Here is a 25,901-nt window from a genome sequence, read left to right as displayed (position 1 = left end):
GTTTCTTCGCCAGTGACGTATGCATACGGGCGCTTCCTGACTGACTCGGTGGTGGAGTGGGGGCACTGATTGGTCGCTGCTGATGCCTTTCCGATGCCCGGTGCTCGCTTCCTGAGGCGGCGGCTCTCTCTCGCCCTGTCCGCGACACAGCCAGTGACTCGCGTCTGCTCTCGCTTGTCGTTGCCCGGCGCTGAGCTCCAGCCCGCGGTACTTACCGGCGCCCCGGGGTGGACGGGCCTGGCCCGGTCCTGTGTCAGTGTTCGACGGGGAAGCCGGGAGGTTCTGCCGAGGCGGGCAGAGAAGGAGCGGCCGCCTTGGGCCGCAAAGGCGCCTTGCTGAGTGTCTGTCTTCTGCCTCCTCGCAGGCCGCCTGCCCAGGAGCAAGATGACCCCGACGCAATGGGACTTCCCGGTGGAGTTGTGCTGCCGGCCTATGGCCTTTGTCACCCTCACCGGCTTGGACGTGGTGTACAACGCCGTGCACCGGGCCGTGTGGGATGCCTTCTGCGCCAACCGGCGGGCCGACCGCGTCCCCATCTCCTTCAAAGTGCTCCCCGGCGACCACGAGTACCCCAAGTGCAGGACGAAGGTAGCGAGCGGCGTGTGCCCCGGCTGCTCCCCGTCCTGGCGGGTCCGGCCACTCGCAGTGTTCAAGCGCCTGCCCGTGCAGCAGAAGCCAAGCGGCCGACCTGGGGTGGGGGGTACCGAAGTTGGTGGCTCCCGGGGGTAAAGGGCCATAGCAAAGTTTGGGCTGATCTGCCAGGTTTGCAGCACTGGCACCCCTTACCACTCAGACTTCTGCTGTCTCTTCCTCCACTGTTGAGAGAGGAAGCCAGTGAGCTTGAACCCTGAGAAACGTAGGAAACGGCTGTGCCATAGCTCATAAGCCAGAAACAGAGAAAGCCAGTATGATTTACATTTAAGCTGTTTGCTGTTCATTTGCTAAACATTAAGGTATACTTGTAAAATTGGAGCTTTAATGAAACCCAATGTTTAAACTCAAGATATTTGAAATGAGTCTTCTGGAAAAAAGTATAAAGCCTAAACTAAGTGATACGCTGCATAAAGGCTATTTCTACTTTCTGCTTTGCAATGCCAATTAAAAAGCAATATCAATGGGTTTAACCCCTACAAAATAACATAATTCTGTGATACTGGAAAAGAATAAGAATCCAAGCAGATTTCTTGTGGCTCCATTAGAGAGCTCAGTTTTAAATTGAGCTTGATCTTTCATGAATGTGTGTGAAACATGATTCCAAACTTGACTGTTCTCTCCAGTCTACCTGCAGTCTGTTCTTTGCTTATATCTCAGACATCAGGCCCTGATGCCAGGTAGTGAAGGGTATGTCTCACTCAATGGGAGACCCAGACTTGAGAGGAGGAGAGTTAAAGATGAATGTATTCTCAAGTGACAAGAACACAGAGGCAATTCCCTTTCTCCTGCTGTAAATATCCATAAGTGGATTTGGTAGCTTACTTAAATAATCCCCAATGTTTTCAGAGGACATCCTATGAATGGTATATTCCAAAAGGAATCCTGAAGACTGGTTGGATGAACAAACACCTGAATTTGGTTCCAGCACTCGTGGTGGTGTTCTATGAACTAGACTGGGATGAGCCACAGTGGAAAGAAAAACAGTCAGAATGTGCTACTCGAGTTGAAATTGTCAGGTAGAGTTTGTTTTCAATTTGTTCATAACATACTGCAAAGGTAATGGTAAGCTTCTAGACTAAAATCTCATTTTGTTCTGGTTGTTCAGAAATAAGAAGGGAAACCTTAATGCTGTGCCCTGTTCATTTTTATTTTAGGCAAAGCTTACAGGGAAGAAATACAAAAGTTGCTGTGGTTTTGATTCAGAAAAAAACACCGTTACCTCCAGGTACTAGAAAACTCTGCACAGAAGGCCTGATGGATTAAGCTGTCATTTGTCACATTATTTGCAGTTCTCAATCTGCTATCACCTACAAACATAAAATACATTGTGGCTGCAGGAAGGTGTGCAAGTGGAAAGAATGCTTAGGGTAGTTGACCCTAAACATTTGACACTTCTACCCTTAATTTTTTCTTCTTAAGTCCAAGTTGGTGTTTTGATACACTATCAAAAATTATTTGCCAGCATAATACACATAATGTGTCTCCTTGTAAGCATGTTGCATTTTAAACAGTGCTTGTGATGAAGAAAAGCTGTGAAAGCAATGAGAACTTAAAAGGTGTTTACTACCTACAGAAGCCTTTTAGCTTCTATGTTTGTCTCTGGATGCCATTCTGATTCTCTAGACACAGGATATTTAATTCTCTAGCAAGTTGAAAAAAAGGTAATGCTTGTAGCTTGTTGCTAGCTAAGCCACTTCTAGAAAGTTTCTGCAGCGTCTTCTGCATAGTGCCATGAAATAAGTAATGAAGAATGCAATCGTAGTTTTATATGTATTTATATCTGTTTTCCCCAAATTTTATACTGGTCAAGCTTTATGAGCCAGTGTGGCATTTCAGCACTGCATACTGCTGACTTGTGCTTTCCTTGTCTTCATTAGGGGAAGATGTTATTGCATCAGAGAGGGCAGCAGCTTTATGTAACGCTTGTGATCTTTCCGGAAAGTCCCTTTTTGTACTTCCACACACTGATCATCTTGTTGGTTACATTATAAGGTAAGTGACTGTAAAACACTGTTTAGCTCTGTGTGCTGATGATCGGTTGATCTATGTGGCAGCAGGTGTGGGGTACGCTCCTCTCAAAGGCAGAAAAAGGTCTTTGCACAGGAGTTAGCAGGAGATTTGCTTGCTTTAGCTGAGGAGTCTCTCCGCTTTCTGTTGCCTTGCAAAATCTGAACGGCTTACCCGCTGGGATTATCACAGTATCACAGTAACTAAGGTTGGAAGAGACCCCAAGGATCATCAAGTCCAACCTGTTCCAACAGACTTCACAACTAGACCATGGCACCAAGTGCCACATCCAGTCTCCCCTTGAACACCTCCAGGGACGGCGACTCCACCACCTCCCTGGGCAGCCCATTCCAATGACGAATGACTCGCTCAGTGAAGAACTTTTTCCTCACCTCGAGTCTAAACCTCCCCTGGCACAGCTTGAGACTGTGTCCCCTTGTGTTAAATGCTAGAGATTGTTGTATGAAAATTCAACATACAAAGGTCTTGAACCTACTTGTTCTATGTTGTGAAAGGCTTTTGTCTGCAGACTCTTACTCTGTGCAGTAACTTACAGAACAGTTTAGTAATACCTCAAGCTACTTTGCCAACCCTAATGAAAACATGATTAAAAGTGGCTTATTCTGAAGAGTATGTGGGAGAAACTTAGTGGAACTTACTAGTGACTTTGTTTCAGGTTGGAAAATGCTTTCTATGAGCATGCACAGACTTACTATTATACAGAAATACGAAGAGTTAAATCTCATAAGGAGTTCTTGAACAAAACCACTCATCAGGTAATGTTGCCCTAATTTTTTTTAAACACTGTGCAAGTTACATTGCATGTTAAAACACGAAAGTAAGGCTTCTTGGGTGCTTAAATGTTTTTATCCCTCCTCTTCCAACTTAAGATGCCTTCTCTGAGTATAGAAAGCAAATCTGATTTTATTTTCTGCTTTTGATGGGTTTTGATCTTAGGTTTATTTGTCTTTCTTGCATCTTTTGTTAGAGGAAGAGCTGCAGCCCCAAAATGAAGTTATCCAATTAAAACAAAATTACTAATTACCTGTATGGTTTAACCTATTTGAATGTAGTGTCTTAACAAGTTGTGGGAAGTGCTTTCTTAGACATTTAGAACTTAAAAAGCCAAATCAAGTGCAGCTTGTAACTTTTGCTTATCAAATTGTTAAATATGTGCTCAAGCAAACAACGTTCTGTTGCCATTACTATCTTCCCTCTCTTGGAAACTGGGATCCAAGTGTTAAGCTCCAAACCAGTAGTTAGTACTGTTGGTACAGAGATTTTTGGGGTGTCAAAAAGCCTCTCTTCTGTTCCAGGGAGTAGATGCAATCTGTGAAAGCGTCACTGCTGCGTCACAGTGGCAGAGAGAATTGTTAGGAAACAGTTGCATAGTCAGTTTTTCAAGTCAGCTGCTGTATTAGATGATCAGCTGTCTGTTTTGTAGGTAACAGGCATGTTCAGATGTTTGTGAGTGATGTACACTGGTTGTGTTTTGCAGCTTTTGTTTGTTAGACACCAGTTCAAAATAGCATTCTTCAGTGAGCTGAAACAGGATACACAGAATGCTCTCAAGTAAGGCTTGTGTAATCTCCCCCCACCTTCTCTACCCCAAATTACTGCTAAGCCATAGACTATGATAAATATTTTCCTGTATACAAAACAGTTTAAATGTGTAAGAGGTGAGTTCTTTATTGGGAAGAACACACTGATTGGAGGACTTTTTTCCTGTTGTTGACAATCCTGTCCTTAAATTTTACAATCTTGCATGATTTAACACTAACTTAAGTATTCCTGCTTAGAAACTACAGAACTGCCTATAATCTTGTGCATGAATTGAGGGCTCATGAGACAAACATACTGGAAATCAAGACCATGGCAGGATTTATAAACTATAAGGTAACAAGTGCACTTCTAATCTTTGACAACCTTTACTTTAACAGAATAATGTTGCTTAAGGAAAGGGATTAGCAACAGGTGTCAGTGGAATACAATTATGCTCAGACTTGCAAAGACCTGAATTCCATACAGAAGAAAGATCCTTAGCTGAAGTTTGGGAATATCTTGAAGGACTGGAGTTCATTCTTTAGCTCTTAGTCTGTGCAGTGGGAATGAACTAAGAGTTGCTTGTTCCTTCAATATTTTTGTCGTCTTGCAAAGCTCAAGCCGATTGTAGTACAGTTCCTGCTTGTTAGGAGGAGGAAAGTAGCTCTTTAGCAATCAGACCACACACTTGTGGTATTTTGGGGGCTTTTAGGTAAACCAAAACTATCCATTGTCAGACTGCAGACTTCGAAGATAATGGTCTTCCAGTTGGCTCTGCAGTGCCATCTTGAATTTGGCTGTGAGTTATGTACTCTTCCATTGGTGTCTTGGGGTAGAAGGGGAAGAAAAATAATGCTAGATGAAATAGAGGACTACATGGTTTCAAGTGCAGTACCTCCATCATTGTTTACATCTGGTTTTCTCCCTCTGGTTTCTGTGCTATTTGAGCTCATCAAGAAATAAGTAAAATTGGTCGGTCGGTTGGTTGGTTAAAGCTCCTCCATAGCAGCCAGCACAGTTATTCCTCTTATTTTGTTTTCTTCTAGATCTGTCGCCTCTGCTTCCAGCATAATACTCCACTGGATGCAATTGCTCAGTTCAGGAAACATATTGACTTGTGCAAGAAAAAAATAGGAAGTGCAGAACTGGCTTTTGAGCATGCTGCCTGGATGTCTAAACAGTATGGTTTTTGCTTAGTAGTGTATCTGGTTTAGTTCTTGTATAACCTTGTGAAATTCACTGTTCTACTTGTCTAGGCTAGATACAGATTCTGAGCTCTTTTTCTAAGAAAGAGATGTGCTACACTGTGAAAACTGTACCCAGTTTTCTGGTTTGCTCTGATTATTGACCACTTTTCTGTAGGAGTGAACAGGGTATGACAAAAAAATGCAGCTGTAGAACTCAGATGCAGAACTTCAGGGAAATAATCATTTACCTTGTATTCAGTATCACTAAGGTTGGAAGAGACCTCAACTAGAATTTTCAGTTGAAGTGTACCTTTCACTTCACATTGCTGTTCTGTACATAATCTTGGTTGTGATTTTTTTTTTATTTTAATTTTATTTTTTTTAATAGATTTCAGGCTTTTGGTGACTTGTTTGATGAAGCAATTAAGCTGGGATTGACAGCGATTCAAACTCAGAATCCAGGTTTCTATTACCAGCAGGCAGCCTATTATGCACAGGAACGGAAACAGCTAGCAAGTATGCTTTGTAACCATGATGTAAGTTGAGAGAGACAAAATGCTTTGTGAGTGAGCAGGTAGTAAATGAAGCAGAGGAAATTAGAGCATTAGTATATATAAAGTGTGTGTTTGGGGTGGGGGGTGGTGGTGGTGGCTGTTGTTTTAGGTGGGTGGGGGTGTTGGATTTTGACACTTGGCTGGTAGAAGGAGTTGCGTGGAAAACCAACCTCTGCAGTCAATTGAACATACATGCTGACGTATGTAGCTACTCTCCAGATGACATCCCAATTATTTTTAGTGTCTTTCTTCCTATTGGTGCTGTATATGTGTTGTTCTTGGATTATCTTGTTAGCAGCTAGTTTAAAAAAAAAAAATTACCCAATTATTCTTTAGTAGTATTTGAGACACAACAGTGAATGAAACAGGATGTCAGACCCAAGTACAGTTTTTGTACAGGTACCTGGAAAGGTGATATATGTTTCAAAGTAAATTTCTTTCTGTGTGCATTTGTTTTGGAGCATCAAATCATTTTTAATGCTTTAAAGTGAATTGTGAACCCTTTTTTTATTGACTGTATCTGCTGAATTTGCAGTCCTCTGTGGTATATCCCAATCCTGATCCTCTGGAAACGCAAACTGGAGTGCTTGACTTCTATGGGCAAAGACCATGGCGGCAGGGAATACTAAGTATGTTTCTGGGGGCTTGTATCTATTGAGTTTGGACAAACCTCTTCAGCTGCTGATCCTGCCAGCTGACTTAGTGGGCATCAGCATGTAATCCCTTTTCCAATGGTACAGACCTTGCTCTCTTGTTAGTTGGTGGTACAATTTGAACAGGCATCACCTGGAAGTGCAGGAAGTGTTTGATCTCTATAAAAAATGAAAAAAAGGAGACAGAAAAAAAGATTTATGCAGAATCAGGTCTTCAGCAAAGTTACAGAGGATGTGCTGGAGCTCTGCTGCTCTTCTGTTTCTATTGCTTCTGAAGCTACCTGTAATCATTGACTGCAGTGAAATGCACTGCTGGGAAGAGAGGTTGCAGAACTGGACACTGCAAAAGTAATCTGCTCCTGAAAGCAACTGTTACAAATTCATCCTGCCATCCATATTGTATCTTGTCAGCTATAGACAAGAACTCATGAAAGCTTTTTTTCTAAAAAGAGAGGCTGTAATGACTGTATTTACATAATCCAGGGCTGGAATTTGTGGTTTTCATGTTAAGGAGGATGCTTTCTGAGAAATTCAAACTTTGAATGTACAGCTGTGAGCTATTTATGAATACACATGTGGTTCTGAGATCTTTATTGTTGACTGTGATTATACTTCAATTTCTCCATCTCCCTTTAGTCTGCTGTTCTTTATTCTCAGCATATCCTTTGGGCTTTATCACTTTATTATTGCCCTCTTAAAAGAGCTTTAATTTACTGTAAATACAGTACTGTTTTTTTGTTTTGTTTTTTCTTTTCAATCTTCATATGTTACTGTTATAAAATTAGTTTAAAATCTACTGTCAAGGTTAAACCATTTAAGATTAAGAGAAATTTACCTGTTAGTAAATTCAGGAGGGGTTTTTGTTCCTATAATACAGGTCTTCATATTTTGACATTCTCTGCTGCTAGAGAATCATGAGCTTGAATCCTTACTTGAGATCAGATAGAAGAAAGGCTACAAATTTGCCTCAAGAGACACATTTTAAATGTTAATAGATACAGTCTAAAGACTGGGTTCTTTTCCTGTAGTTTGCTATTTTTGGGTAGCTTCAGATAACTTCTTTGTTTAAACAAAGGCAAGATATTTCTTCCCAAATATCCCTTCTGGAACAGGTGGATGACTTCTTAAAGCAGTATATCCATCTCCTGGGCGAAAGAATGTTTAAAAGTTTAAGTATGCTTGAGTTGGAGCTTGCATTGCGTATAGGTTACCACAGAAATAGTTCCCTTCTGAGACAAAGTTCCTGTTTCATGGATTTCTCATTGTCTCATGCAGGCTTTGATCTTTCTGATCCTGAAAAGGAGAAGATGGGGATTTTATCCCTACAATTGAAAGAGAAAAATGTCCTGCACTCGGTAAGTTTTGTTCTGTAAAACCCTCCAGTTTTTTAATCCTCCCTTTTGCATATGTAATGATCTCAGCAATGGTTTTGTCTGTCAGGAGCTGATTATCACTTTGCTGAGTAATGCTGTTGCACAGTTCAAGAAATACAAATGTCCAAGAATGAAAAGTCATTTGAGTGAGTACAGATAAACAGTTACCTTTTTTTTTTTTTTTAAAATTAATTTTGCAAAGACTTTTTATAGTCATCTGAAACATCATTTCTTTTTTTCCCAGTGGTTCAAATGGGAGAAGAATATTACTATGCTCAAGATTATGCCAAAGCCTTGAAGTGAGTACCATCCATGTTTGCTTCTTTTACGTGCTGTTTGTATCACTAAGACCCCATACCTTATTGCTATGGAATAACATTGGAAGCTCATCTAAGGGACTGTTTGTACCTGGATTTGATGGAAGCACAAACTTTAGAATCCATGAACTCCACTTCTATTAAAGAAAGCAAAGCAGATACAATGAATCAGCTATTGAAGTAGACAAACTTTCTGTGGTAAGCTGTTGTGGGGCTTTGCCTTATTGGGCAAACATTTCTAAATCACTGAGTGCTGTCTCTCTTTGACAGACTATATTTTTATTACAGATGTAACTATATTTACATTTAATTACAGGCTTTGTAGTTACAAAACTAAAAATATATGGAAATGTTGCTGAGTTTAATTTGTTTATATACCAGGGAATTAGCAAAATTAATTATTGGTATAGTTTTCTACTATGAATGAGTGCAGAGTTAGGAAAGCTTAGTGCTGAGGTGCAGCTAACACCTGTTTTGAAAGATGTCTTATGCTTGGTTGCTTAACTTGGTATTTTTAAGGGGAAACAGTCAAGGTCATATTAAGTAGAAGTCTCATAATGTTTTACTTAGGTTTCAAAGATCCCATGTTGTAAAGGGACTATGTTTGAAGTAGGACAGATGTGTTTACTTTTACTAGCTAATAGGAAGCTATGTGGAGGTGAAAACAGATTAAGATAAGCAGATCAATTTGCATCAGGCCTAATTTTGTACAAACAAGCATTTCCTGTTTGTTTAGGTAGTCTGAAGTAGGCCAGAACTCTTGAGTGGTTGAACAAAGTTGGTGGTTTTAGGTTTGATTGGTTGTTTCTGTTTAAAAAGAAAACAAACCTGCCAACCAAACAATGAAACAAAGTACTTTTCTGCCTTACCACTAGGAGCAAATGTTACTCTATTAAAACTGTGTTATGGTGCAGAGTTCTGCCTGATACAGATTACATAGAATACATAGACTACATAGAATAAACCAGGTTGGAAGAGACCTTCAAGATCATCGCGTCCAACCCATCAACCAATCCAACACCGCCCAAACAACTAACCCATGGCACCAAGCACCCCATCAAGTCTTCTCCTGAAAACCTCCAGTGATGGCGACTCCACCACCTCCCCAGGCAGCCCATTCCAATGTGCAATCACTCTTTCTGTATAGAACTTTTTTCTAACATCCAGCCTAAACCTTCCCTGGTGCAGCCTGAGACTGTGTCCTCTTGTTCTGGTACTGGTTGCCTGGGAGAAGAGACCAACATCCGTCTGTCCACAACCTCCCTTCAGGTAGTTGTAGAGAGTAATAGGTCACCCCTGAGTCTCCTCTTCTCCAGGCTAAGCAACCCCAGCTCCCTCAGCCTCTCCTCGTAGGGCTTATGTTCCAAACCCAAATCAATCCAAAGATTGATGCATGTGGTGTTTATATTCTTGGACACCCTTGAAGGGAGCAGGGGATAGGAGGTAGGAAGGAAGAGAAACATCTCAGCTTAAGGAACATGAAAAATCTTCAGCTTGGAAGGAGACTTTATTCTGGAGTTTTGGTTTGTTTTTCTTAAAACTCTCTACTTGTTCAGTAGTACAGCATATTTTTAGTGCAATGCTGGACTAAGACTCTTCTGTCTAGTTGCTGTTTTGCTAGTCCTTTATCTACATACAGGTGAGTTTTCCTGTTGTTCTCATGTGAAAATTGTTGTAGCCTGAAACAGAAGATCCATGAGGTAAATATTTTTTTTACAATGATTTAATGCTCTTTTCAGTAAACCATTGTATGTGTAAACAGCAAGTTTGTCTTCAATCTAGCATTTGTATTAATGGAGGTGAATTTTGTATTAATGATACCAAAGTTCTGAAAATATTGGTGTCTGTAACTTGTTTTTCCTCATGATTTTACTGTGTTGCAGGCTCTTGGATTATGTTATGTGTGAATACCGCAGTGAGGGATGGTGGACCCTTCTCACTTCCATATTGACAACAGCTCTCAAGTGTTCGTACCTAATGGCCCAGCTAAGAGATTATATAACATACTCCTTAGAGCTACTGGGCAGAGGTATTCTTTTAAGAAATAAGTGCATCCAATACAGAAAAATTAAGGTGCATGTGTCTGGAAATCTTGCAGCACTTCAAATGATTTTACTGCAAAACAACTGTATACCTGTGCTGAATTTTTACTACCTTCTGTTGTATGCTGGAAGCTGAACTTTTCTTGCTCTTGTTTTATAAACCATATTGTAGTCAAGCAGAATGATTATTTTCATTCACCCTTTTTTTTTCTTTTGCCTTCTCTAGTAGTTGTTCCTAATTTTTTCTGAGCTCACATCTTTGCATGCTTCAGACTTTTCTACTGTGTCTTCTGGTTTTAAGCATAAATAACATGCACCTGCTTTATTCTCTTGGGAGTTTTCCTCCAATAAATTATGAATGCTTGACTAGCCAAAAAGATGGTTTTGCCATGTTCTAATGGAAGTAAGAGGAGATGCTTAAAATGGTAAAAGTTCTGAAAACTTCTAATGTATCCTTCATTGCTAGAAGATGGATGTAAGATTATTATTTTTTCCTTCTAGAATGTGGGGTTTTTGAAATACACAATCTCAAAGGAAAATGTTTTCACATTGTGCAAGGGGAAAAAAAAAAAGAAAAGGCAAGAGGCCTTGTTTCTGTCTTGTCATCTTTGGTTTTTTTTTTCTGTTTGCCAGCATCTACTCTTAAAGAAGATCAGAAGTCTCAAATAGAAAAAAATTTAATAAAAGTTCTAATGGTAAGTGGCAAAAGTCCTGTTGCTCTTTTTAAATCTCAATAATGGTCAGTGTCTGGTAACCCTTTATTGTTGTTTGCAATCCTCTGTCTGCATACAGAATGAAAGCCCTGATCCTGAACCCGATTGCGATGCTGCTGCTGTGAAAGCATCACAAAAACTATGGGCTGACCGTGTTTCCTTGGCAGGCAGTAATGTTTTCACAATAGAAGTCCAAGATTTTATACCATTTGGTAAGAAAGCAAGCAAATTTACATAGATTATAAGTTTCCATGAAGTTGTATCTTGAAAATAATGAATTAGGGAAAAATACAAATTGTGTATTAAAGCCAGCAGCAGCAAAACTCTTATTTCAGCACTGAATCTGAGAGGTAAGAAATCATGAGAGAAGCCAGTGATATCTTATCCCTGATCTGGATTACTAAATAAGAATCCTTTGTTTTTTGAAAGACTCCACTCCAGTGTGCTTTAAAGTAGGGTTCTGAGAAAAGGGGGCACCATGTGTGCAAATACTCCCCATAGAGAGGGGGCATGAGTGAGCTTACCTATAAAGAAGTGTATCTAAATGTACAGGATTTTTTTTCTGCTGCACGTTTCTCACTCCTCTATGCAAAGGTTTTGGCCAAATACTGAGAAGTGGCTTTATGTAAAGTGTCAGTAGCCTATTTTTTTTTCCACTTAAGATACAAACAGAAGTTTTAAGAGTATACACAGAACAGTCTTCATCACAATTATTTTAAGTATGTGCTCCTGGAATTTAGTACTGTAGTTTGTGCTTAGCACCTGCTGCTTCTTATTTCTTTTGTTTGCTTTGTTTTAATTCCAGTGCAGTGCAAAGCAAGATTCCTTGCTCCGAGCTTTCATGTTGATGTCCCTGTGCAGTTTGATGTGCACTTGAGAGCTGATTGTCCACATCCTATCAGATTTTCTAAGCTTTGCATCAGTTTCAATAATCAGGTAACTAGGTTCTACCTATCTCTGACTTAGTGATAGAAGCTCATTGTAAGACTGGTTTTAAACATAAAGTTCTTCTCAAAAAAGTATGCTAATACTAAGTTGAAGAGGTGCTTCTTGTTTTTTGCATTATCCATCACTCTTAACAATGACATTGGTACTGTGGAAAAAATTCCATGTGTAGTTTGATTATTTCATCTATCATGGCTTTGTTTTTCTATGAAGCTCTCTAAAGTTTCAGAAGGATTTTATTTCTCTCCGTGTTCTTGCATTGTTATATTAGTATAATGGATATCTTGTGCAATTATTTGCTAAGTCTAATCTCAAGAGTATGAAAAGTAGCAAGAACCCATATAGTTGGATCCAGTAATACGGAGCACTAATATTTGCAGTGCTGCTGTTATTCTCTAAAGATGTCTTAAATCCAGATTTATCAACTTTTTCCCCCCCCACTTTTCCACTGTAGGATTACAACCAGTATTGTGTGGTGGAAGAAGCCTATCAAAAGAGTGATATTCTAGAGCAGTCGTCACAAGGGACAATGTGCTTAGTCCCTGGCAAAACAAGAAAGTTCACTTTCAAATTTGTTGCAAAAACTGAAGATGTAGGGAAGAAGATCGAGGTTTGTCATTTCATTTTACAGCTTCTTTTGCTGGTGCTTGAAAAACTTCAGCTGTTTCTAATCTGGCAGCCATTAACTAATGGCACTGCAATTCCTAATGTTTTAATTCTCGAAACTAAGTACCAAAAAACAAGAGGAAAAATTGTCATAAAAGCTTAAGTATTATTTCAAGGCATTTTGGGAGGGTTTGGGTTTTTTTTTGTTTTCATATATACAATAAGTTATATTAAAAAAATATATGCTGATGGGAAGGGTGGTACAGCACTTACAGGACAATAGGAAACTACACACACATGAGCACAGGTAATTTTCCCACCACCTTTTCATGAATTGAAGTCCTGGAGTGGTGAGCTGTCTGCAAAGCTGGCAGAAGCTTTTTGGACATACACATCTTTATTGTGCTTGTGTATGTTGGAAAACTTTACTCTTAACAGCAGGTGATCTATAGACAGATTTATATTTACATTTGTGTCTCTCAGATCACCTCTGTGGATCTGATCCTGGGAAGTGAGTCTGGCCGATGCGTGATTCTGAACTGGCGTGGAGGAGGTGGAGATGCTGCTTCATCTCAAGAAGCATTGCAGGCAGCACGCTCCTTCAGGCGAAGACCTAAACTTCCAGATAATGAAGTGCACTGGGACAGTTTGGCTATTCAGGCAAGCACTATGTGAGTAAAATCCTGAGTGTGTGTGTGTGTATATATATACACATATATGTGTATATAAAATATCCATGGTTTCCCATCATGGGGATATAAAAAACATACTGTCTGAATTTCTAACAACACAGCACCATGTTAGTGCAGAATTTGTCTCTGAGATTGTTCCTTCTGAAGCTCAATGTTCCAGTGAATATCTATAGTCCTTCCCCTATCTCTTGGGACAACAGTGGATTCAGGTTAGCCATCCACTGCGATGCGTGCTCTTCTGATCTAGCTGGAGGCTTTCAGCTCCATGCTGGATTAATGCAGTTGTCATGTGTGTCATGTTGTCATGTCATGAGGTATTTAAGACCAGGCTGGATGAGGCTTTGGCCAGCCTGATCTAGTGTGGGGTGTCCCTGCCCATGGCAGGGGGGTTGGAACTAGATGATCCTTGTGGTCCCTTCCAACCCTGACTGATACTATGTATCATTGTGAATCTCCTGTGAAGTCCTCATCATCTTGACTAAAAGAAAGACCTGTGGAGACTTCTTTAATACGGTCTTTTTAACATGTCTTTGCATGACTCTTTAGGACTTTTGAGGGCCCACGTAGCTAGAAGTACAGAAAAAGCTTGCACAGATCTCTGAACATGTGAATTATATATTAGTTCTCCCCTTCTCCTAACTTTTCTGGTCAGATTTTTCCCAGATATTTGTGCAAATGAGGAAGCATTATTGTTCTTGTAAAAAAGCCATTATGCAAACAAAGAATCCCTAAAAAACTGTGCTGGAAAATAATTATTAATAAATAGGGTACCACTGATTTATTTGTACTCAGAAGAAATCTGAGTGTGCTGGTGGGGATGCTTTTTTTTCTTTCTGGCAGAACATCTGAACCATTAATGCTTGTAACTGGGATTCCAAGAGTTGTTCCCATGATGTTGCTTTTCAGGAATCTCTCATCTCCTAGTTGGAGGCCGCTTATTTTCCGAACTCTCTTGAACAATAGGCTGGTTTAATCGCCTTTAGACTTGAAACCTTGTTATTTAAAAAGCATACAATAACTGAGTCTTTTCTTTTCAAGGATTATTTCTAGAGTGCCAAATATTTCTGTTCAACTCCATCATGAACCTCCTGCCCTGACTAATGAAATGTATTGTTTGGTTGTGACAGTCCAGTCACATGAGGAGACAGTGGCCAAAGATGTTAAGCTTACAGCTGGTTTAAAGCCAGGTATTTGGAGTTTCTTTCTTTTAATCCCAAAGTGTACTAATTGACGCATTGTTCTAGCTGCAGTGCAGAGAAATATACAGTAAATGGCTCTCCTGCGAGAATTAAGAGCTAAACCACAGTGGAAGTTGTGAATGATGAGATACTACTAGTGGTAAGAACAAGAACTAACAGACTCATTCAGTTATGGTTATCCTAACCACAGCTTTTAATGCTGTTTCCATGGGTATTTTCAAAGGACAAGTCTTTACAAGTTGGAAAGAAAACATGGGAATTTTGTATTCCATCCTAGCTTTTTACTTAGTTGCTCATAACTAAACTTTTCTTTTCCCAAGAGCTAAGTCTTTTTCTTCCTGAGATGAAAGCATTGGACAGTGCTAGATAAATGTTTTAAAGTATAGTCTTTGAGTGTTCTCCCACACTCTCCCCCAACTTTTTATCCCTATCATGGACAATGTAGTTTGGTTTTCAAACAGCTTGAATTTTGGGGAGCAGTGAAGGAGTGAGAAAGTATTCACAGGATCACAGAACCACCAAGGTTGGAAGAGACCTCAAAGATCATCAAGTCCAACCTGTCACCACAGACCCTATATTCCTTTGAATAAAAAGAGAAAAATGCAAATATTGTACGTCTAAGTCCTACTTAGCCGCATGTAGTTCCTGCTGACAGTTTGCAATGTGTGAAGTCCAAATGCTACACTTTGTGCATCTATTTGTGGCAGTTACACTAAAAGACAGAAATATTTTTAAGCTACTAGCATATAGGGTGCAATATGTGCTGTGCACTCTGAAATAGAACCACATTGCCTATGCAGTTGTATGATTCATTAAAGTCAGTGGAGTGTTCTTTAAAGTCTTTCATTTGGTCTCGGCCCCTAAAGCAGTGTTTAATAGTTGGCCTTGATTTCTAATTTTATTTTCCCTGCTTGATCTTGACTTAACATAGGTAAGGTCAGTGTGAGATTATTGATCACCTTGAAAGAACAATTGAAGGTTGACGTTTCATTTATAAGGCTGGTGATATATTTTCCACAGTTGCAACTCTTTGGCAAGATGTGGCCTCCTTTTTGCTTTGAAAATTACCCTACATGATTGTAGGGTAATTGCCATTATTCTAATCAACCTCTGGCTGAAGTATGGTGTCATTTAACATCCATACATTTGTTTTTATGTATTCCCAACATAAATACAGAAGAACTATTTTACTTTTTTTTTTTTTAAATCATTAAGCCATGCTTTTGAAAACAGAGGAATCGCAGAACAGTTAAACTTTCTTTTTTCCTTCACATAGAGTACCAAGGAAAACTTGGAGCACATAATCATGTCATGTTTTGTGTATGGTAGTGATTTTTGAGAGTTGATTTATTTGTTTGTTTCTGGCCTAACTAGTTGGAGAAAAACAAACCTTGCAGCACGTGAGCCCTACAACTTAAATTAAGATGTTGTCAAATCCGCCCTCTGCTGGTACTTTCAAAAGGTTCCATCAAATGAACAATGTTAATTCCTCATGCACTGCTTTTTGTGATTAATGTCTTACATTAATATCTCACTGCTTTCATGCTTCAGTGATGAAAGTCTGAGTGGAACTGAAGACTGTTTTTAATCTTAGGGCAAGATGCCAACCTGACTCAGAAAACTCAGGTGACTCTTCATGCGACAGATGTGTGTGATGACTCCTTTCCTGCACTGCTTCCTGACATCCCTGTAGGAGACTTGCAGCCAGGGGAAAAGGTGAAGGCTTAAAACATTCTTTCTGTATCACGCTTAAGAAAATGGCAATCAACAGATGAAAGAATCTCTTAGAAGGACCTATGTTTACTTTCAGATACATCAACTGATAAATGAAATATTTAAGACCTATTTTATCTACTGTTTACTTCTAGTTCAGTATTTCTTTAGCTGGATCCCCTTTTGAACTAAATATGCGAATAAGGTGCATTCTTGGATTCATGATACAACAGGGAGATAAGAAATAAAACAACGAGGCTAATCTCAACTATTAACTAAAATCTACTGCCTAATAGGCAGTGCAAATAATAGTCATCAAGTGTGAGACAACATGGTAGATGATCAGATACGTAGATGGTGCACCAAACTGAAATTGTCACTAGAAAATGGGAAGTTGAGTATTTCATATTACACAGTAAGGGTTCTTTTGTATTGGTAAGTAACAGATGAGAATAATTAGTGAAACAACTGAAGAAGTAATAACTCTCATTAAAATAATTCACTGCATGAGTAAGATAATGCATTGTAGGAGGTTCTTTATGATCAAAATCATACCTATTCTACTCGTGACCTTTTGGGCCAAGTAAGATGATCAAAAAGTTTTGGGCAGCTCTAGGCTGTAATTTAGGTATAGCTTGGCTCACTGTCTGTTTTATTTTGCAGCTGGAAAAAACAATCTATATTCGTTGTGGAACAGTTGGTGCAAGAATGTTTCTGGTTTATGTTTCTTACCTAATCAACACTATCGTTGAAGGGAAAGAAATCCTCTGCAAGTGTCACAGGGTAGGATATAAAAATGCCCTGGTTTCTGGAGATGATTTAATGAAATGCAGGAAATGTTCTTGATCTAAATGCTGTTAATTTCAAGTCTTTTAAAAGGCTTTGTAGTAGATAAGAAAAAATGGTAAATGAGCAGTATGGTAGCCCAGTTGAGGGTGAGTAATTTCATAAGTATAGTCAGAAGAAAAATGTTCTCTATTTATTTTCAAATATCTTAAAGGTACATTCTGTACCTTTAATTCTGTAACTACACTAATAACCTTTAACATCAATAGCCAGGTCTGAACCTGAACATAACTTCCCCCCTCCCATTTCTTCCCATCTCTTTTCTTACCTATACAGGATGAAACTGTAACCATCGAAACAGTATTTCCTTTTGATGTTGCTGTCAAATTTGTCTCCACAAAGGTATGTGTTTGAAAAGTTGTTGGTATTTTGAAATCACTTTCAATGGTCACACTCTGTTTAGTTAGAAATAACCAGAACTTGTCTCTGTCTTGACAGCTGGAGCACTTGGACAGAGTGTTTGCAGATATACCTTTTTTGCTGATGACAGACATCCTGAGTGCCTCTCCTTGGCCTCTTACTATTGTAACAAGCCAGCTAGAGTTGTCAGCTTCCATGACTGCAGTAGATCAATTGGAATCTTATGTGGAGAATGGTAAGTTTTCTTAGATCATGCTTTCTATCAGCAGGATACCTTTTGCATAAGTTGGGAGTAAGAAAGGGGTGTATTTTAAACAGCATTTGCTTATGAAACCCTAAATAGGAGAAAGTTGTGATATGCTGTAGTTGTTTGACAAAATAAACTTAGACAGCAGTACACTTGAAAATGTAGAGCTACTTCACTGGATCAAGTAAACACACTTGAATGACAGATGGTAGTAAAAATTCTATGTAGAACAGATAGAAGGGAAAGAATCTGAAAGTACTTCTGATATGCAGCCTAAATACCCTTATGAAAAGATACTCAATATTTCCAGTGTTTATGGGCTACATGTACTTTCTGGAATGCAAACATTATCACGTGATAGAGGTGGCATCCAAAGACTGAAGTTATCCACAATTACAGTCATGAAACTGTGAAGCTAGACAGGGCAGGCTATAGAGAACAGTTCAAGTAAGCCTCATTTTAATTTTATTATACTAAATGATGTTAGTGACTTTGCTTAAATATGTGTCAAAAGAAAAAAATGTTACAGTTCACAACCTTTAAAACTGCACTGTGTTAGCTTTAAAGTCAAATAAATTGAGTACTTGTCAGTAGACCAAAATCTTCCAGACACCTGCTTTCATTTGAGTCAGCTGTGAAAGCTTGTGTGTTCTAGCCAAACTTGGAATGAAGTGAGGTGGTCTGGATTGCTGCATGATTGTGGGTTAACTACCCACCCATGTGATCAAGGACTTGCAAGACTCTGGTTCCTCTGTAGACTGAAGGGTTACCTGGCATAGAGCCATTATTTCCTGGGTTCTTTAGTCTTCAGACTAGGAGATTTAATTTTTATCTCTGGCACCTTGTGCTTCACAGCTTCTGGTTGCTGCTCCCAAAGAGCTAACTGTCAGGAGGTACAAAGCTCCTCAGGTACCAGCTATTCAGCTGTCCACCTTTTGGTTGATTTTCTTATGTTTTATTTTGAACTTGTAAGACTTAATAAAGATTGATTATGATTTTTGAATGCCTGAAACACCTGTTTTCTTATTACTCTTTTAATTTAAAGGTAGTTTTTAGTTTCCTTCAAGTGTGAGGGAAGGGGGAAAGTGGAAACTCGAAGCCATTAGATTTTTCTTGAGCTCCTTCCCTCCCCTCTCATGCATTTGGGTGGGAGAAGAGAAATGCTTTAGAATTTGAGAGCTATCTTATGTTGATGTTATGGAATTTGCTGTAGAGAAGTGTAGAATTTGAAGCTGTGTTATTTTGCCTTTTTTTTTTGCATGGATACTAAATTTTTGATGACCTCATAATGATGTTCAAAAAGTAAACTGTCGTACTTGTGTATGTCACCCTTTTACATACTTCGTAATCTTTGCTGAATTTATATGTAGTGTAGGTATAGGTTGCAAAGCACTTCAAAGGCCTTTCTGGCTGAACACTTGTTTATGTCATTGTGTTTTTAGACTTGATGGCTTCTGCAATAGTGATGCTGTGTTTATTTTAAACAAAATCTTGCTGATAGTTGTTTTACAGACAGGTGAGAGTGCCAGTGAGTGCTTTTGTCTTCGATGTCCTTCAGTTACTAATGTTAGTGGAGTGGCAACTGGATCTTATGTCATTTCCTGGAAGAGGTAAATATTCTTGGCTTGGATGAGGGGAGGAAGTAAGTTGGTTTGGTTATAGGGGTAATGGTGAGTTGAGTTTCAGGGGGTTTTAGTGTTTGGGATGGTATTTTGGGGTTTTGGATCTTCCTGCAGTAAGCACTGGCTGGACTTCAGATCTTACTACTGCTTAGCTTGAGAGACTTTTCAATAAATGCATATATCACTTAAGGGTTAAATACTAGATGGTTAGGATTTTAACATTCCATGAAGTCGTCTTTGTAAGATCTTAAGTCAATTACAAAGCTATTTTGTCACCTTCCACTCAGTTTTCACCAGTCATCAAATGCTTCACTTGAGAAGCTGTCAAAGGCAAATATTGAACTATATCTTTCTTCTTCTACTTTGGTTTTTATTTAGAGCTGTTTGGTGTTCTTACTTCCTTTTTTTGCTATTTTATCTCCATGCTGTGGTGCTTTTTTTCCTCACCTCAAATACTGTAGAGTAAGGATTTGGGGTTTTCCTTTCCACCACTAAAATTACCATAATTTTAGTTTAATCACCTATAAATGATGTTCTTTTTGTGTACTCACCTGATACTTTGTGTTGTATAACTTTCAACATGGTCTGCATTTGACTTTTTCCTGCAGAAGTTCAGCTGTGGAAAGTGTACCTGTTGTTAGTACAGTCATCACTCTACCACATGTGATTGTAGAGAGCATTCCCCTCCATGTTAATGCAGGTAATACTCATTTGGCAACACATATGTCTGAATTAGATTTTTTGTTTGTTTGTTGGTGGGTTTTTTTGTTTGGTTGGGTTTTTTTAGGATTGCTGAAGTTTCATAGCATCCAGAGTTTGTATTTACTGTAGTAAAAATCAGCAAATTGGTGCTGGCTAGTGAAAGAAACTCTGTCATCACTTAGACTGCCTGAAGCCTTGCCCCTATCTCCCCTCTGCAATTCAAAGGAAAAGCTGGACCATAGTTACACAAATGAATTCTCTTAAAAGCTACTAATGTATTGACCTGTGTTACGTGGTAGCACAGAAGCCAGAGTTACCTCTGCTGATGCTGCTTTTCCAGTAGGTTTTTCTAGATGCCTATGGCAAGCATTGTTCCATCCACCCACTCCCTGGCTCTGTCCCAGGAAAAAAACAGCCTGGAGATTTGGAGCTGCTTGTGGCCAGGTGAACTGCTTCTCGTCTAGCACTTCACCTGCACCAGAATGGAGTTGCAGCTGCTCACTGAGCACACAAAATTCCTATGCTTTTTCTTAGTTTGGTTTCATTTGTGCTGCAGTTCTTCCACCATCCTTTTCTAGTATATATTTTTAAGAGTTTCCTGACAGTATCTGATAAGGTTTTAATAAGCTGAAAATAACCATTAGCAACCAAGGTGACTTCCTGTTTAGCATTCCTGGACAGCATTAGTATTGGGAGCTTTGTAAGTAGGTGTGAAGAAATGTTACTGGAAAGTTGTAATGGAGTTATTCTTTTGATGAAGAATCTTTTCAGAAATTCCTTACATGCCTACTTGTTTTGTTGTTTGAGTTTGGTTTGGTTTGGTTTGGTTTTCCCCAAACTTTTCACTGCTCTTTGTGATAGACTTTTTTTTTTAATATATAGGACATTAAAATTAATGTTTGTCTTTGAGATAACTTATGTTCTTTCCAAAGATCTGCCATCATTTGGTCGAGTCCGAGAATCCCTACCTGTCAGATATCATCTGCAAAATAAGACCAACTTAGTCCAGGATGTGGAAGTGTCAGTGGAACCCAGTGATGCTTTCATGTTCTCTGGCCTTAAGCAGGTACAAAACTGTCACATCTGCACATCCTACTAAATTATCTGGTAGTGAAAAATACATTAATTAGACTTAGACTGATGTGCAGAGAGGTTAAACTCGCTGGGTTTAGATGTTTAGAGTATGGTGAATTGTCTGGAAGAACTCATGGGTGCTGACTCCATTTAAAGAAGGATGGGTTTAGGAAGGGCAGGTCCTGCCTGACCAATCTGATCTCCTTCTATGATCAGGTGACTGCCTGGTGGATGTGGGGAGGCCTGTGGATGTAGTCTACCTGGACCTCAGCAAGGCCTTTGACACCGTTCCCCATAGCAGACTCCTGGCCAAGCTGTCAGCCCATGGCTTGGATGGGAGCACACTGCGATGGGTTAGGAACTGGCTGGAGGCTGAGCCCAGAGAGTGGTGGTGAATGGTGCCACATCCAGCTGGCGGCCAGTCACTAGTGGTGTGCCCCAGGGATCAGTACTGGGCCCCATGCTCTTTAACATCTTTATTGATGATCTGGATGAGGGCATCGAGTCCATCATCAGTAAATTTGCAGATGACACCAAGCTGGGGGCAGGAGTTGATCTGCTGGAGGGTAGAGAGGCTCTGCAGAGGGACCTCGACAGGCTGGGCAGATGGGCAGAGTCCAACGGCATGAGATTTAACACATCCAAGTGCCGGGTTCTGCACATTGGCCACAGCAACCCCATGCAGAGCTACAGGCTGGGGTCAGAGTGGCTGGAGAACAGCCAGGCAGAGAGGGACCTGGGGGTGCTGGTCGACAGTAGACTGAACATGAGCCAGCAGTGTGCCCAGGCAGCTAAGAGGGCCAATGGCATCCTGGCCTGCATCAGGAACAGTGTGGCCAGCAGGAGCAGGGAGGTCATTCTGCCCCTGTACACTGCACTGGTTAGGCCACACTTCGAGTACTGTGTCCAGTTCTGGGCCCCTCAGTTTAGGAAGGAGGTTGACTTGCTGGAACGAGTCCAGAGAAGAGCAACGAAGTTGGTGAGGGGTTTGGAACATAAGCCCTACGAGGAGAGGCTGGGGAGCTGGGGTTGCTTAGCCTGGAGAAGAGGAGACTCAGGGGTGACCTTATTACTCTCTACAACTACCTGAAGGGAGGTTGTAGACAGACGGATGTTGGTCTCTTCTCCCAGGCGGCCAGTACCAGAACAAGAGGACACAGTCTCAGGCTGCGCCAGGGGAGGTTCAGGCTGGATGTTAGGAAAAAGTTCTATACAGAAAGAGTGATTGCCCATTGGAATGGGCTGCCTGGGGAGGTGGTGGAGTCGCCATCATTGGAGGTGTTCAGGAGGAGACTTGATGGGGTGCTTGGTGCCGTGGGTTAGTTGTTTAGGTGGTGTTGGATTGGTTGATGGGTTGGACGCGATGATCTTGAAGGTCTCTTCCAACCTGGTTTATTCTATGTATTCTAAATGGAAGCCTGACTAAGAGACATTTGTCATGTTTCTGATTAATGTGGTATTTCAGTGTAGAAGTAAGGTTAACTAGAACAGGCAAACTTTTTCCAACTTCAGAAGGTAGACAGTGTATAAATAAGAAGTAAACAGGTGTTTGTTCCTGTGTAGCCTGCCCTCGGTGATGTTGCTTTGGCAGGGCGGTTAGATGCAATAATCTCTAGATGTCCCTTCCAACCCGTACCACTCGTGATTCTGTGACTGCTGTTGGTCACAGAACTTATCTATGTTTGTTGTTTTTTTTCCTTTTCTCTCTTAAGATCCGATTAAGAATCCTTCCTGGCACACAGCAGGAAATGTTGTATAACTTCTATCCTCTGATGGCTGGGTATCAGCAGTTACCATCTCTTCATGTGAACTTGCTGCGATTCCCAAACTTCACTAATCAATTGCTCAGACGGTTCATACCAACACACATTTTTGTGAAGGTAAGACACTGAGAAGTGCCCTGTGTAGAAAGGATGCCTATGGGGCTGCTCACTTTTTGGGAACTACCACCCAGCTTTGTTCAAAGCCGAGAGTTTCTAAGCAGAATAAAAGGGCCAGCTGGTAACACAGGTATTTGCTTTGAAAACTCTTGGGTTGTGCATTGGTGTTACCAGCCGAAATCTGTGCAACATGCATTTGGTGACATTTAGACAGACTGGCTGAATGTGCATAGTCTGTTCCTGTTATTCCATGTCTTATAAAATCAGTTTTAAAGTTGTCTGTGTTTTAGGTACAATGGAGTGAGTTAAAACTCATACCGTAATTTGCAGCACTTCTGGAGAAAGAAGTGTGTGATTAACCCATATGACTAGGTTCAGAAACGGGCACCTCCCTAGGTAACTTCCAAAACCAAATCCTCTCAAGTGAATCACTCAAGATGCATTATTATTTTTTTTTTTTTAAGTAGTACAACTCTGAAAACAATTTAGTCATGTCATAAAATATAGGTCACACCCTTCTTTTGACTTTTCAAAAATCATTTAAATCCAGCTGCACAAAACAGTGCTTTCTTGTTCCACTGCTGCTGTCTTCAAAATATTGTCTTTACTTTTCAGTCAGACTCTCAGCAAGCGAGGAGCCTGAAGAGTTTGTTTATATGACTTGAGGTAGATCATTTAGACCTCTGTAATGCTGTTTCCAGGAAACAGGCCTGGCATTATTTCAGTTTTGTTTTGGCCAAAAGAGAGAGGTAGAACTGAATTTTTTGCATATGCTGCTAGTCAATGGGTCTTCCAGATTGGTTGTCAAGACGTCCTCCTAAATCAGTATAGAAGATATTTTTTTTTTCCTTCAAAATCGTGGTGTTTCTCAACACTCCTGTAGAATCTCTGAGGCTTTAGAGTTCAGTGTTTGCTTTGGAGTTGTCAGGACCTCAAACCCTTCCTATAAGGAGACCTTTTCTTAAAAACTCCCTCCTTGTTCTGCCCTGTCTCTAGTGACTGTGCGTAACATTTCTCTAAGAAACTCAGTTTAAGTCCTGTTTTATGCAGTGATAACAATCAGCATTTTATGCTGTGGTAATACTTAAAACTCTGGTCAACTCTCCAAATGAATATGGTGCTCTTGGCATTTAAGACTGCAGTTAAGGAGCTGAGGCCTCTGCCAAGTACTCTGTGAGCCAAGCTGAAATTTGTTGGGTGTCTTCTGTGTTTGTGCTACTACTGGAAACCATTACAAGTAAGGATATGGTTAATGTCGCACTTGTCTAGTAGAGCCACGTTGATCAACACAATGTTTCCTAAAACCCTTACTCTTACATGTGTGGGCTGTGGGTTTGAGTTTCTTGTGTTGGTTTTAATTCTCTCGTCTTGGTTTTCCTTAAAGCCTCAAGGTCGTCAAGCAGATAACTCGATTGCAGCTGCGTAACTTTGAGACCTGTACCTTTGCACTCAAGGAAAATAGAATGTTGCACAGAACATGTAAAACTCACTTTGGAAACATGGCTTCAATCAAACCATAAGAATTAAATGTTATTTTTAAATCGCAACTCTTAGCAGAACTAATGTGTTGGGTTTTTTTTTTAAAACAACTCTTGCCTCTCACAGCCTTTCTTTTAAGGACTAAACATGGAGAAAACTTGGTACTTTATTTAACAGAAACATTCTTTTGAAGTCAGCTTTGAATGTCAAACCCTTGAAAGTGTTATTAAGGCATATTAAATGTCTTGAGTATTTAAGTGAAGAAATGCTAATTCATTGGACCAAAACTGAAAGACATTTTCATAATTAACAGTAAATTGAAGTGCAAGTTTGTATTTACTGGAGAATTACAGCATTGAAAATTACCATCCTTTACAGAAGTTTCGGTGTTGTGCCACTTGTGTTGAAGGGTGTGCAGTAGCCCAGTAAACTACAAGTGGTTACATTGTGCTGGTGGGCTTGAGAAGCTTACTGGTTTGTCAAAACCACGAGGCGCTGTTTCTCCTGGGCAAGCCATACCTCCGAATTTGAGTAATGAATAGAGAGATCGGTTTGTAACAGTTGGACTATCCACCTGAAGCTGACAGGGTTTTGGGATTGCTCTGCCTGCACAGCTTCCAGATTAAAGATGTGTGTTGGTAGTCTCCTGCTGTGTGATTTATTATTATTTTTTTTTTCCAAAGGACATCCTACTGTTGTACAGCTCCAGATAAACTGGTGTTTAAAATCTAAATCATATATATCATCTAAATCGTGTATATAAAAACCCATGCATTGTGAAAACTTCAGTTGTTTAACTTTCTAAATAACTACATTCTGATTGCTTGGAAAATACCTTATTTATTGTCAAAGTGAAGTTCTAATAAACAGCCTGTAACAGAGTATTTCTGCAACTATGTCTTTAATTGCATTGTTTTCACAGCTGTTGTTTCATAACTCTGGCCTGTTTTGTGGGCTGATACATTCATTTATGGCACTCAAGTCCAAAATAATAGCTGTGTTACTTAGAGAACAGCATCAGAGGAGCATGTAAACATTCCTTTCCACTGAAAAGGGCTGTAGGCTAATTGGTAGTCCTGAAATAATATGCATGAGCATGTGCAACTTTCCCATGGTGTGCAGTTCAAGTTACGAGAGCTTTTTCAGTGTCTGGAGAAGGAAAAGATGACTGACAAACCAGGCAGGGAAGAACAAATGAAACCCTCCATATTCTTTGCTTAAATATGAGCTAAGTGGCAGTCATGGAATAGATATTTTACCTCTCTTTTTTTTCAAGAGTGGAAAAACTTATTTAATTTTCAGGTTTTAGTCTTAAATAGCCACTTAGGGTACAGCAACTCTGGCACCTCTCCTATGGCTTCTTAAAAGACATGATCAAGTGGTTCAATGGAGAACTGGGATGCCTTACCCCTGCCCCCCCGAAACAGTCTGACAGCAAAACAGTGATTTGCAGTCTGTTGAGAAAGGGGAGAACATGAAACACCTTCATGGTTG

The 25,901-nt window shown here is 39.9% G+C and overlaps 1 protein-coding gene across 1 annotated transcript; it reads left to right on the top strand.

The window, feature by feature from the left end:
- The first annotated feature begins 67 nt into the window (after nucleotides 1–67).
- On the top strand, nucleotides 68–24,501 carry TRAPPC11 (trafficking protein particle complex subunit 11). The gene is made up of 30 exons (XM_054162047.1): nucleotides 68–207; nucleotides 365–588; nucleotides 1,501–1,670; nucleotides 1,809–1,879; nucleotides 2,532–2,646; nucleotides 3,338–3,437; nucleotides 4,160–4,233; nucleotides 4,461–4,557; nucleotides 5,250–5,383; nucleotides 5,779–5,926; nucleotides 6,480–6,573; nucleotides 7,873–7,952; nucleotides 8,038–8,116; nucleotides 8,215–8,269; nucleotides 10,171–10,316; nucleotides 10,963–11,024; nucleotides 11,122–11,254; nucleotides 11,848–11,978; nucleotides 12,442–12,597; nucleotides 13,077–13,264; nucleotides 14,324–14,472; nucleotides 16,079–16,200; nucleotides 16,861–16,980; nucleotides 17,320–17,385; nucleotides 17,482–17,638; nucleotides 19,152–19,260; nucleotides 19,881–19,972; nucleotides 20,907–21,040; nucleotides 22,761–22,928; nucleotides 24,313–24,501. Exons 2-30 carry the CDS (start codon nucleotides 385–387, stop codon nucleotides 24,352–24,354), a joined length of 3,396 nt encoding a protein of 1,131 aa, XP_054018022.1. The 5' UTR covers nucleotides 68–207; nucleotides 365–384; the 3' UTR covers nucleotides 24,355–24,501.
- The last annotated feature ends 1,400 nt before the right edge of the window (nucleotides 24,502–25,901 follow it).

The sequence above is a fragment of the Dryobates pubescens genome, chromosome 1, assembly GCF_014839835.1.
Source record: "Dryobates pubescens isolate bDryPub1 chromosome 1, bDryPub1.pri, whole genome shotgun sequence".
NCBI lineage: Eukaryota > Metazoa > Chordata > Aves > Piciformes > Picidae > Dryobates > Dryobates pubescens.
This window is presented reverse-complemented; position numbering and strand designations above follow the sequence as displayed.